At 37.4% G+C, this 12,753-nt stretch overlaps 1 protein-coding gene across 1 annotated transcript; it reads left to right on the top strand.

The window, feature by feature from the left end:
- Nucleotides 1–544: 544 nt before the first annotated feature.
- cdk5 (cyclin-dependent kinase 5) lies at nt 545–12,539 on the top strand. The gene is made up of 12 exons (XM_036591847.1): nt 545–706; nt 3,486–3,574; nt 3,660–3,727; nt 3,894–3,954; nt 4,954–5,010; nt 5,799–5,894; nt 7,359–7,433; nt 7,577–7,673; nt 7,765–7,834; nt 8,175–8,235; nt 9,792–9,872; nt 9,983–12,539. Exons 1-12 carry the CDS (start codon nt 670–672, stop codon nt 10,067–10,069), a joined length of 879 nt encoding a protein of 292 aa, XP_036447740.1. The 5' UTR covers nt 545–669; the 3' UTR covers nt 10,070–12,539.
- The last annotated feature ends 214 nt before the right edge of the window (nt 12,540–12,753 follow it).

Below are 12,753 nucleotides of genomic sequence, written 5' to 3'. Positions count from 1 at the left end.
TCATGAATTGCTTTTAAAGTACGCTGTATGTCTATCGTAAAATGAGTCGGACATCTGGCAACTATTCTGAATCGTTTAACGTAAGAACTTTATGTGTATTGTGTGTGCATTAGCTTTAGGGGCATTAAACACTTCAGACATCTGGTTCTTATCTGTCGAAGTTTTTTTTTTTCTAGAACGAGACATTCCACATCAAACTGCTATAATTTTGCTTAGATCTTAATCATTTAATTATGCAGAAATTTTGAGAAATCGGTTTAATTCCCCTTTAAAAGAAATTTGTTTTCTGAAGGAGCTGCATTATGAAAACACTGTGTGGTCGGTTTATATCAAAATATCTAAATAGTTTAATCTCTCTGTGGTGGATTCTGAAATGGCTCCCTAAATGTACGTGACATATTGGTAAATGTGATTCCATTTTTCTGTTTTGCAAACGTAATGGTTTAGTTCTTCATTTGCGTGGCGGCTGGTTGTGCTACAGCTAGAACTTTTACTTTGAAGTTTCGCCTCACTCTAGCCATGTTGACGAGGCAGCCACGCCCCTTCTCCTGTTGACTAGCCGACGGTATCAAGTGGATAAAACTGCCTTAGCCAGCGAACAAAATATCGGAGTACACAGTGGCACCAGGCAGCTGGCTAGCTGCTTACAGCTAGTATTACTGGTTCAACATGCAGAAGTATGAAAAACTAGAGAAAATTGGAGAGGGTAAGTTGGTGCATTAAGCTGTCTTCCTTACCGCTGGTTGGGAAAGACGCTAGTGCCGTTGCTAGCCATGGGCTAGCTAGGTTAGCTAGCTAGCTAAGCAGGCACAGAGCCGCTTAGCTTTACCGGCGAAGGCCAGCTTGCCTACCTCAGCTTACCTCTAGATTGTACCTTAAAGTGGTAGAAACTATGAAAGGTGATGAAGAGGTTGCCATTAGTTTAGTTAGCTACGCGCCAAGAACAGACCTGGACGTTTCAAAAACGAAGCAAAAGCGATGTGTCCGGTGTCTGTGTGCCTCTAGTTAGCCAGTCGCCAAGGTCCCGTATAGCTAAGTAACCGTTCGTTAAGGTTTAATAATAATAGTTAACCTAATATCTTGCTAAATTATATCATATTGTATTCGTAGTTATGCCTCCTGTAGTCACTCAAGTATTCTAAAACGAATTGTGCATCTCTAGGTTATAAATGTGGCATTCTGCTTAACCAGAAGAATTCGCCTGAATTAGTAATTAATATTCGGCCAATCTTTGCTTTTGGAATGTTGACAGTTTATAATCCCTCTAAAGCTATTGATATGGCACCTACTATTTACATGCTTATTCAAAGTCCTCAATTAGTAGCTGGCTCAGCAGTAAGACATTTGGTAACCAGCGAGTGTGTGAGATCCGTTTTGATGCTGCTCAGCTGTGGTCCATCAGATAGAGCTGCTAGTAGAGTTGGGCGATATGGCCAAAAACGTTATCACGATAAACAAAACTCATATCATTCGATATCGCTACATATCGCGATAAATGTCATCATTATTTCTTTCACATTTGAAGGCTGATTTTGCTCCTGGGTGGTTAATTGCGGTTTTAAACTATCACTTATGGTCGGATCATGACAAACACTCGGCAAACAGTGGAACATTTCACAAATCTGTCTTGGGACAGTGGGAGAAAGTTTCTGAGCTGTTTTTATCAGCTGGAAAAGCACAGCTGCAATTTTTGTAACAGTCATTATTTAAGAAAGAAAACAGATTATTTCTAGCTGTCTGGTGACGAGTGCTCAGCTGTCCAGTTACAAATACTAAACAAGTGGCCAACAGCAGTGCTAAACTCTTCAGTTTCTCAACAACGTCAACTCGGTTCGGTAGGTCACTGCTGTCACTCCTACCACATCCTTGTCAGAGCATATCACAGTATTCAGACACCAGCTAGCGACGACTGGATTTCTCTATGCTATCGTAGTAGTTTAAGGGGTGAACCGCAAAATATCTTGACGTTCGCTGTGTAAAAGCATTATCTGCAGTGTGAATCTCTCGTACCAGTCAAACAGAGTCCTCCTTTTAGGTATGTTTAAACTGAAAGTGGTGATTTTGTGTCTTGTTTGATCTACCGTATCATCAATTCACCGTGTTGCGCCAGAGCGCTGCTTCAATTAGCCAGCAGCTAAAAAACAGCTAGCCTGGAAAGATAGCGCTCTCCTGCTCTCCAATGCCTCACAGCTTCCTCAGTTTACTTTGGTTTAAATCAGGGCTGTAACTAACATTAACCCACTTCTTTCTTTCACTTTCGTTGCTCGAGAATGCACTAATACTAAAATATGATGGTTTGGCGCTGTAACACGGCGCTGCAGACGTGATTTAACACCGCTAAAGTTGTTAGGATGCACAGAAAGAGGTGAGTTCACCGTAGGACAGTACAGTTACATCACTTATCTCGTCACTTGATCACAGGAGAACAGATCGCCGGTCGCTCCACTCAATCAGGGAATGTATAACTCCAAGTTTCAGATGTTGCTAAAGTATATTTGGCAACCCTTTTTTTTTCTTGTGGCCTCCTCCTTCTCTAATCAAGTCGAAAAACTCGGAAGTGCGCCCTCTCCTGGCGACAGCAGAGTAGTGTCACTTTCCTTGCAGTAGAAAACGCCACCAGGGCTTTCGCTAAAACGTGGAAGTGTGAGAACGGTGTATTGTATTGAAAATTTATCGAACCTGCCTTATCGCTCTATCGAGGAAAAGTTATATCGCGATACTTATCGTTACAGTTTTATCACCCAGCCCTAGCTGCTAGGGTTCCTTTTTCTGGAGAACATGGCTTTGGTTCCTGTGTCCACCAAGATAGAGAAGGGTGCCAGCAGTTTTGCATCCTTGCATGTTGGTAGCATTGGATTATTGTATTCCCCACACTAAATATGCCAGATTAATAACCAAATTTAGAGATGGCACTGATTCCAGGTATCAGTATTAGGTCGATATCAGGACAAGATGCTGGATCGGGTATAACAGGAAAGAAAATGAATCAGATTCATTTCTGTTATGTATCTAGCCTGTAATAGCACACTTTGTGGGATGTCAGCTGACAGACTGATAGATTACACGTTTTATAAATGTTTATTGATCTGTGTAGGCAACAGCAGAAAAATGTACATGAAAAACATTGGATAATGACATCAACCCACAATTCCCATGTTGGTGCATCCTTGCTTGTTAGCTATTTATTTCTTCCTGTGGGGTAGTAATTTTTGAGCATGAGAGCTTACATTCAGATTCTCATTTTAAGTGAAGTGCTTAATTGAATGTAGCTCATTTTAAAGCTTAGTAGCTTTTAAAGAAAGAAATATCCATATCAGTCTAGTAAAGAAAAAAATGAGCCATCTATAATGAGAATACTAAATTGAATACTAGAGAACTACGACTTGTGGCTATATGCTTTTTTACACTGTGTGATGACTGAACTTTGGGTCTACAGTGCTTTTCTTAACTGGGAATCAGTGCTTGATTTCAGTCTCGTCTAACAGGTACCTATGGAACAGTCTTCAAGGCTAAAAACAGAGAGACTCATGAGATAGTGGCTCTGAAACGGGTCAGGCTGGATGATGATGATGAGGTAAGTAATTCAGACAGTACTTCTGGCAGTATATTAACTGTACATTGTAAAATGTTTGTTTTATATTAACCACTTTCTCTTGTAGGGAGTTCCCAGTTCAGCCTTAAGAGAAATTTGCCTCTTGAAGGAGCTGAAACATAAAAACATTGTCAGGTAGGATTATTTACTAGAATTTCAGTTGGTGTCTTTTCATATTTGACACACATTTGCAGTCGTACACTAAATAATTATCATTTTCTATTCCACTAGCACTGTACTGAAGTATTAAAATGTTTGTTAGTCCTGATTGTTTTGTTTGTTTGTTTGTTTTTTGTTTAAGGTTGCACGATGTTCTACACAGTGATAAAAAGCTGACGCTAGTGTTTGAGTATTGTGACCAGGTAAGGCAACATTTGGTCAGAAAACGTCTTCTTGAAGCGTCTCAAAGCTGTACAGGAGTAGTGATCTGATGAGTTTCCTAGCTTTTGTTATTATGTACAGGACAGGACAGCTGCATGTTATCCAGATGACGAAATTGTGTAACCAAGGCAAGGGTATATTCTACTTAGAATCTACTTATTTAAGATTTGTGTAATGTATGTTTACGTGTATTACTGTTTATGCTAAAAATAACAAAAAAAGTTTTTTCATAAAAGTCAGGAAAATGTAACTTCGGAATTGAAGAGTGTGGGTCTGATAGGTGCTGATGGCCTCCATCACTTCCGATCAGATTCCACTCTGAAGAAGCCCCACCTATATGACTGTGTCTCAAATAAGCCCTTGTAATGAGCAGTGTTAGGTTAGCTAAAAAGGATGCTAAAGAGGGTGAGTCTGAAATTGTCCTTTCAGATCCAGTGCCTTTGCTGATTTCCAAACAGAAAATACTTGTATGTTTACATTTTAATTCTCAATGTTTAACACACCCTTTTGACACATCCCTCAAGAAGGAGGGCTGATTCCACAGCAACGGCTGTGATTTCAAGGCTAGGTTAAACAAGAATATTTTCATATTTTAAATATATAAATTTATGGAAGTATGCACTATAACAAACTAATAACTTATTCAGTGTAGGCTGAAATATAAACTAGGCGTCAGCAAGTATCTTTAGTTTTTTTTTTATTCAGTGTTTCACGTTTCTTCAAAAAAAATGAAAATTAAGAAATGATTCATATAATACTGTAATTGTTGCTGTTTATTAAGTTAATTTTGTGGAGATTTGATCATGACTTTAAATACATGGCATTCTGGATGTTCATTCTCAATGCTAAACACATCTTTCAGTTTTAATGGATCATCCTCAGATGTGGACACATCTAAAATTGCTAATTTCTTAATAATTATTGAAAACAGTGACTCAAAAACTTTTAAACAGTAACAATGCATGTGGCTTCATTAACAGGATCTAAAGAAATATTTTGACAGCTGCAATGGCGACTTGGATCCAGAGATTGTAAAGGTAAGAGTTTTCTTTGTGCTCTCTAATATGAAAGCCATGGAACACCATGCCATTGAAATGCATTATGAAGTGAATCTTTTGTTTCAGTAACTTGAACAATGTACCTCCAAGGGCACCCAACTATATTACAGGACGTCCACCAGCCTGGAGAGTGGTAGATTAACCCAGAACTAACTGTGCAGTTTAATGCATCTTCAGAAGCAGAGTTGAGTGTGCCTAATGTAAATCTTTAGCAGCTTGACTTGTCTATAAGCTACGCTGTTTATCTCCATAAATTAAACAGAATGGTTGCTCACTGGTAGTAGGCAGTCTGCGTAGATACACAGAATACATAAATAGAATTTGGTTGTTAAAATGCAAGTGATCAGCTCAAGATTTGGCTATGTTGTACATGACGGTGTTTGGGATGAATGATCTTTGAGACAACGCATCTCTGTTCCACTTCGGTGGAGTCAGCTAGCTCTTTATATTTTCTAAGAGTATTTTCGTTTCTTGTACAGTTTTCTGCAAAAGGGTGATATTGCTTAGCCCTTACAGCAAGTCCTCTAGTTGTAAAATGTTTTTAAGCAGTATTTTGCTGGTCCATTTGTATTTTTACTTGCGTGCAAAGAAAACTAAGTAGCACAATGCATATTGTAAATTATGAAAACGTCTGTGTGTTACATTTTTGCCATGTCACTTACCCTCAATTTGCAGGCTTGATTGTGTAAGCACAAAAGCATTCTTCACATGGGAAATGTTAAATGCCAAAGGGTTCAGACTGTGTTGTTATTCCTCTTCTACTACAGTCCTTCATGTATCAGTTGCTGAAAGGGCTAGCCTTCTGCCACAGTCGCAATGTTCTTCACCGGGACCTTAAGCCACAAAACCTGCTTATCAATAGAGTAAGTACATGATTGTCTACTCACCTGATACTCAACTTGGTCCATTGTCGGTCACGGTTCTACAGGTATTTGTTCTAACCCTGAGTGCCAACACCTGTTTTAACTAATGGTTTCTGTTTCTTAATGATAAATAGAATCGAACTACTGAGAGTGGCTGTTGGTGAGCATGCCTAGAGCAAATACTTGTATGTACTGTGCTTTTGTATACCATTTGTGTACCCTGTAAGGACCTGATAGCATACTTGTGTGTAGTACACCTTGACAGCTGTCAGAGGGCGTTATTCTGAAGGCATCACTCAGGAAACACTGACATGAAAAGCTTGTAATGTTTGCTTGGCCAGTTGTTCTTAAAATTGCTTAAATAGCTGTGAATAAAATACATTCCTTTTTTTGTGAATGCACCATATAAATCAAGTATCAAACATTTTCATAAGTTGTCTTGAAAATGGCTCAAATAATATAATATGAAGTATTTATAGCTGCAGCAATTGCAAACAGGACAGGGTAGAAACATTTTCCTTATTTGATCTTGCAGAAGGTACACATTTGGTTTCATGCATGTTTGGATAGGGTACACTTGAGATGGGAAATGCGAAGGGTTTTGGTATTTTCTTTCAGTGAAAATTTTTCTGTACTTGATAGCCTAACAATAGCTGAATTGGCTGTCCCTTTAAATAGTCACACCTGGTTCAAGTGCTGCACATCAGGCAGTTTAGCTTGTCAAACCCAGGAGAAACAACACTGCAGTGTTGATACATTTATGATGAAACTTACATACTGATGACAGAATGACAGTTGTGGAAATAAAGTGCCTAGACACATGCCTTTTTATTTTTTTAAACTAAACAAAAACATGAAACGCATTAGCACAGAATTTGCCAAAGTTGAGATATAATTAACATTATTTGCTCTTTAATGGACCAAACAGGCATTAAAAGTTATGAAACAAAAAACATTTGCCTATTTAAATAGCACATTTTGCCTATTTAAAGAACATGATTTAAATAAAAAGTGCTACAATGAAAATAAGAGGCTATTTAGCACAATTAGTCATGTATTAAATTATAATTATACTACAACATTTTGTTGTAGGTGTATTAGCAGCATTCAAATAAAGCAAGAGTTCACTTACCTGTTTTGGTGTTTGGAGCAAAAAATAGCCAATTCCAGTCTTGGCTGATTCTGATCGTGCATCCCTAATCACAGTGCTACACTGTTCAACCATGCATGAAACCAAGAGTAGCACAAAGGTTTAATAGTTAGAGAGACTACTACTGTTAGTCCAGCTACTAGTACTAATACTCCAGTACTTCAGAATACAGCTAATATCAAATAAGACTGCACAATATTTAGAGTCACAAAGTCTCCTTTATGTTTAAAACAAGCTTATTTTTTGGACCTGGTTGGTAAACCTGGCTTTGATTTCATGCTTCCTTACATTTGACATTATTTATTATTCTTTAGAATGGTGAGCTGAAATTAGCTGATTTTGGTTTGGCCCGGGCATTTGGAATTCCTGTACGGTGTTATTCTGCTGAGGTAGGACCAAGTACATGTGTCTTTTGCTCTCAGATTCATTAATTTAATTTTAAATTCCTTAATTCTTTCACTGAAGAACATGACCATGCATCACACTTGATCAGCATGCGTTGTGTGGTTTGACTAGTTTTGGTTCATTTTAGGTGGTAACATTGTGGTACAGGCCACCAGATGTGCTGTTTGGTGCCAAATTGTACTCAACCTCAATCGACATGTGGTCAGCTGGATGCATATTTGCAGGTTGGAAATGGAAACAGAAAAATAATCTCAGTAATTTACCTTGTTTGCAAAATTGTGTTTTAATGTTAACATTTTTTCTGTTTGCATTTAGAGCTAGCAAATGCAGGTCGGCCACTTTTTCCTGGGAATGATGTGGATGACCAGTTGAAAAGGATCTTTAGATATCCTTTAGCTGTTTTTGTTTGTCATGTGTTGTTTTTTTTCCAACCATATATTGGTAGCTGAGTAAATCATTGGGTAGTTGTTCTTAATTTGTACTTGCCTAATACATGCACTAGCATAATGCAGGCATGTTTATCATGCAGTCAACTTGTCCTTGCATCATAATGTGCAGAGGTATCTGTGAAGTTCCTTCCTGATAACTGCGGTATAGCTTAAGTTGAGGTAGTGGTTTCATTCAGACTCAAGATGGTAAAGTAACATTTGAAAGTTTATTAGTTCTGCTAATTGCAAGGCAAATATCTCTTTGTGAACTGCTGGCATTCTTTAACATGTTGGCACGTTGCTGGGGACACCAACAGAGGAACAGTGGCAGACTATGACCAAACTCCCAGATTATAAGGTATAACACTCATTCCACAAAAAATATTGCTGCTTTGTTTTCCCAAAATCTTTTCATTGCAGTCCAGTCAAAGTTAACATTAAAAATGTGTTAACATGATAAATAATAAACAATACTATTTTTTTTTTTTATTTGTTTTGACCATCTGTAGATTCAGTTCAGTTAAGGGGAAGAAGAGATAAACAAGCCTATTGTCCAAAGTAGGGATGAAAATGTTTGGCACATTTTTTTGACCAATAATCAACCATCATTAGTCTAGGGTTAAGGTTAGGGTTATGTAATTAATTGCTAACTGATAAGCCTAAAATCAGGAGCACGACTCATTAAAATATCAGTTACAAACAAATGGTTCCAGTCCTGAAATCTGATTGGCTGAGCCATATTTTAAGCCAGGCGTGTCCAATCTTGTCCGCAAAGGGTCAGTGTGGCTGCAGGTTTTCACTCCAGCAAAGTAGGAGGTCACCTGATAAATTGTTTGAAGACTAAGACCAACTGATTGAACAAGTGGAGTGGAGGTGTGCTCCAGCTTGTTTGGAGTGAAAACCTGTAGCCACACAGGCCTTTTGCGGATAAGATTGGACACCCCTGTTCTAAGCCGTTATAAAATACTTAATATACGCACGCTTATGAGTACACACATCAACTTATTTCTGTATTAATATACTAAAATATTGTGCTCCTTGTATGTGGAACTGTGGAATGTAGTACTGGTAGGTTGGGCCAGTGTCTACATGAAGTAAGTGGCCCAAAACCATATTAAACTTACCCTAAGTAATAACCTTTTTTGTTTAAACCAAGGGGTTGAGAACTGTAATATGTTCATGATTATATGACCAAAAAGAAAAACTTGACAAAATGAGTGGAACAGAATGATGGGCTACTGAAAGTTCGGTATTCTAAAATTCTAAATTATATTTATTTACTAGCTCAAGTTAAAACAAACATAAATGCATGACCAGTACAGGTTTGGCTCAGTGTACCTCACTAGCTCTTGAAAGCCCTCACCATCCACTATGTGCATGTCTAGAATTTTGCATACTCATGTGATTTCCTCACACCACCATGCATCACACTTTCTTTAAGAGAACATGGATGGAATAGATGTCTGTAACACTTTATTTGGATAATCAACTGTAAATGCCTTGTAGATGCTCACCTCACATCTAATTATCTATAAAATTTACCATAATTTACCCTAACCTTAAACCTTGATCTACCGTTGGATTTGGCTGCCCAACTTTATCCCTAAAGTGAGACCTAGTTGTCTGTTTAATCACTTACAGATGTTTGCTTTGATATGGTACTTTAGTTGTGCTGTCATCCTCTTAAACACCAGTGCTGTTCAAATAGAAACTGTTGTTTATTGGAACATTTTTAATTGTTAGAATTGGTTGAACAACTGTTTGTCATTTAATGGTTCATCAGTTAATAATTTACATCTCTAATAAAAAGCCTCATTTAAAATATTGCTTTAGAGATTGATTTATTGTTGAAGCTGTCCTTCCTTTGGAATAACTAAAAATGGTTATTTTAATTATATGTTTTATGTTTTATAGCCATATCCAATGTATCCTGCAACCACATCGCTTGTGAATGTTGTCCCAAAACTTAGTAGCACAGGACGGGACTTACTTCAGGTAGGTTATTAAAGAGTGCCTTTGTACAAAATCCATTATTTAAGAAGCTTTTATCCTCAGTTTTTCTGATTGTATTGATTGTATCTGCATTGTTTTGGTTTTCTTTGCAGAATCTTCTGAAATGCAATCCCGTGCAGCGTATTTCGGCAGAGGAGGCACTACAACACCCATACTTTGCAGATTTCTGCCCTCCATAGTGTCCGAAGCTCTTGACCCTCATTCTTCAGAATGGACCAACATGGTCTTACCTCGCGCACCCCCTCAAAAAACATCTTTCTGGTTTTATTCTTCATAGTTTGCACCTACCTTTTCTGTGACATACTCCTCTTGATGTCACTGAATATACACTGCATATAGAGACATCTAAACTTCACCGGTCAAGCCCTGTCAGATTTGCTTTAGCCAGTTGCCAAATGTGCTTAATAGTTCTCAATCGTTTACAAACTACAGTTTTGAAGGCAAGACTTCAAGGTAGTAATCTATTTTTTGAAGCTCAGATGAACAAAGTAAGTTTGATAGTAGACAGGTTGCTTACCAGCCCATGGCATGGTTATGTATAGAAGGGTTTTAAGAAACTAAGCAAATAATCGTTTTCTTCAATGAGGTTTCAGTTTTGCTATTTATTTATTTTTTTTTGCACTTACTAAACAATATAGTAAGTGTGTAGAAAGTATTGGTCCCTCTGCTCAGTGTTTCTATGGCTTTTTATTCTACTAGCCATGTATGAAGGAGCTTTAGGTTAATATAGTGTACATTCATAGGTAATTTTTAGTCTAAATATCTTCTAACTTGGAAATGTTTCATCATTTTAGTTCATGTGCTGAGTTAAAAACTGACATTCTTGAGAGTTACATAGTACGTTGTTTTTCTGCTTTCTTTTCTTTTGTCACTGGAAGGACACCACTCAGCCCTCAGATAGATCTGAAGTGTGTTTGATGTGTGACGTGGACCACAAGTAGCTCTTCTTTTCTAATAGCCTTGACAATATGTATGTCTAAAGTGTAGTGTTTTAACATATGGTGTAATATTCACATTGAAGTCATTCCTTCGATTCCCGCAGAATATGTAGCAACAAACATTGTGAACCCGCTCAAATATCTCATGAGAATCAGCCTCAGACCTCACAAGAGACAAGTTTCCACTGTTGGAACTTGGAGCCAAGTAGTTTGTAGATGTTCCTGGTCCATAAACCCCTGATTGTGGTGTTTCCAAAAATGAGAGAAACGATTGTAATATAATGAAAATTTTAGGCCTCTTTTAAAGTGCCCAGGTTTAAAAATAAGGAGATACATATGTACCTGTTAATGCAAGTGTGTAAAAACTAGGAAAGCTCACCTGTGGTACCTGGGCGTTACCTCAGTCACTTTGCAAACTACACAGATCAGATAATCACGACTGTCAAGGAGTTATCCCAACTGTTTTCTGGCTTGTTTTTTGTTGCATAATTCAGGTGTTGAGATGTAAACAAAATCAGTCAGAGTGGTTTGATGTGAAATCGTGCATTGATAAGAAACCTACTGAGTCTGGTTTCTTTACAGTGGTGGTAAAAGGGACTAGAAGGTGTCATGTCTACAACGCTGATAATAGCCATTTTATGTATATTTTTATGCATATTTATGTAAAGTGACCAGTGAACCTACATCTATATGTGATATTGATAATGGTAAAAAAGTGGGAAATCTGAAAAAAGGGGATTATTTTGCCTTACAACACCCTGCATGTAACACTACTGTGCATGTATGTTCAGTTATACATTTTAAGTGCAAACCTTACCACAAAACAGTGTCTGAGGCATCAGGCAGAGTATTTCTAACCATTTCATGTAATAGCTTTCTATGAGGGAACTTTGAGGTATTAAACCTTTCAGATGTCTATTTCCTGTTACTACCAGTAAGTGGCTTGGTCATTTTTTTGTTTTAAATAGAGCAGGACACATCAAATTACTCTGACTGACTTTCTGTACTTCTCAACCATTTAATTCTGTAGGCATTTTTAAAAAATTGATAATTGATTTAAATACATTTATCATCACCTTTCACTGTATTATAAATTCGAGTTATACAGGTTTCAGGCCTTTCATAGTGATTGTATCATTGATCAGAAAAGTTGTACCCTTTTTTGGGGGGAAACAATACATTGCTTAGTTTACTTTTAGGATGGTGAATAATTTCTGTTTTCCATTTTCGTTCTGTTAAGTGAATTAGAATGCATGTATTTATTTGTTTATGAATGTTTGCTGAGTAGTAGACTTTTTAAAATACAAAAAAATCAGGGTTATTATGGGGCGTGGCCGTTCCTGGTTTATTTTGTTGGACTTTCGTTGGAAAACTCAATATGAATGGGAATTGGAGGCTCATTTTCAGAAACAAACCAAAACATTAACGCAGTATTCAACCAATGCATTTTGTTCTAATTGTTGACAACAGGTACGCATTTCATATGCTAGACAACAAAGTTCCACTAAGTTCTCAAAAATCAGTTACCAACCTTTACCAAAGCCTGTAAGATTTGCCAGGAAATCAGCACAATCCTGTTCTTCAACCCTGCAGTACAGTACCACAGAATAAAGATGAACATTTTTGTTTGTGATATATTTGGCACTCTACTGTATGTGTGTTTACGTTGTAAGAATTTATTTTTCACATCTATTAAATATGTTTTCATCAAGATAAGATGACTCAGGATTTGAGTACAGAGCTACAATAAAATGTGCTAGAGATTTTGAAAGTTGTCCTGTAGGTGTCGGGGCAAGCTTGTTGAGGCTAAAAGACAGATTTGTCTGTCTAGTGTATATGTTTGTATATATACACCCATCAGGCATAACATTATGACCACCTCCTTGTTTCTACGCTAATTGTCCATTTTATCAGCTCCACTTACT

Source organism: Colossoma macropomum, unplaced genomic scaffold (assembly GCF_904425465.1).
Source record: "Colossoma macropomum unplaced genomic scaffold, Colossoma_macropomum, whole genome shotgun sequence".
Classification (NCBI taxonomy): Eukaryota; Metazoa; Chordata; class Actinopteri; order Characiformes; family Serrasalmidae; genus Colossoma; species Colossoma macropomum.
This window is presented reverse-complemented; position numbering and strand designations above follow the sequence as displayed.

Excerpts from the sequence above, each read along its gene's own strand:
- cdk5 (XM_036591847.1), top strand. The coding sequence starts at position 670 with ATGCAGAAGTATGAAAAACTAGAGAAAATTGGAGAGG. Across the intron at positions 7,835-8,174 it reads CAGTTGAAAAGGATCTTTAG|GTTGCTGGGGACACCAACAG; the intron begins ATATCCTTTAGC and ends ACATGTTGGCAC. Across the intron at positions 9,873-9,982 it reads CAGGACGGGACTTACTTCAG|AATCTTCTGAAATGCAATCC; the intron begins GTAGGTTATTAA and ends TTTTCTTTGCAG.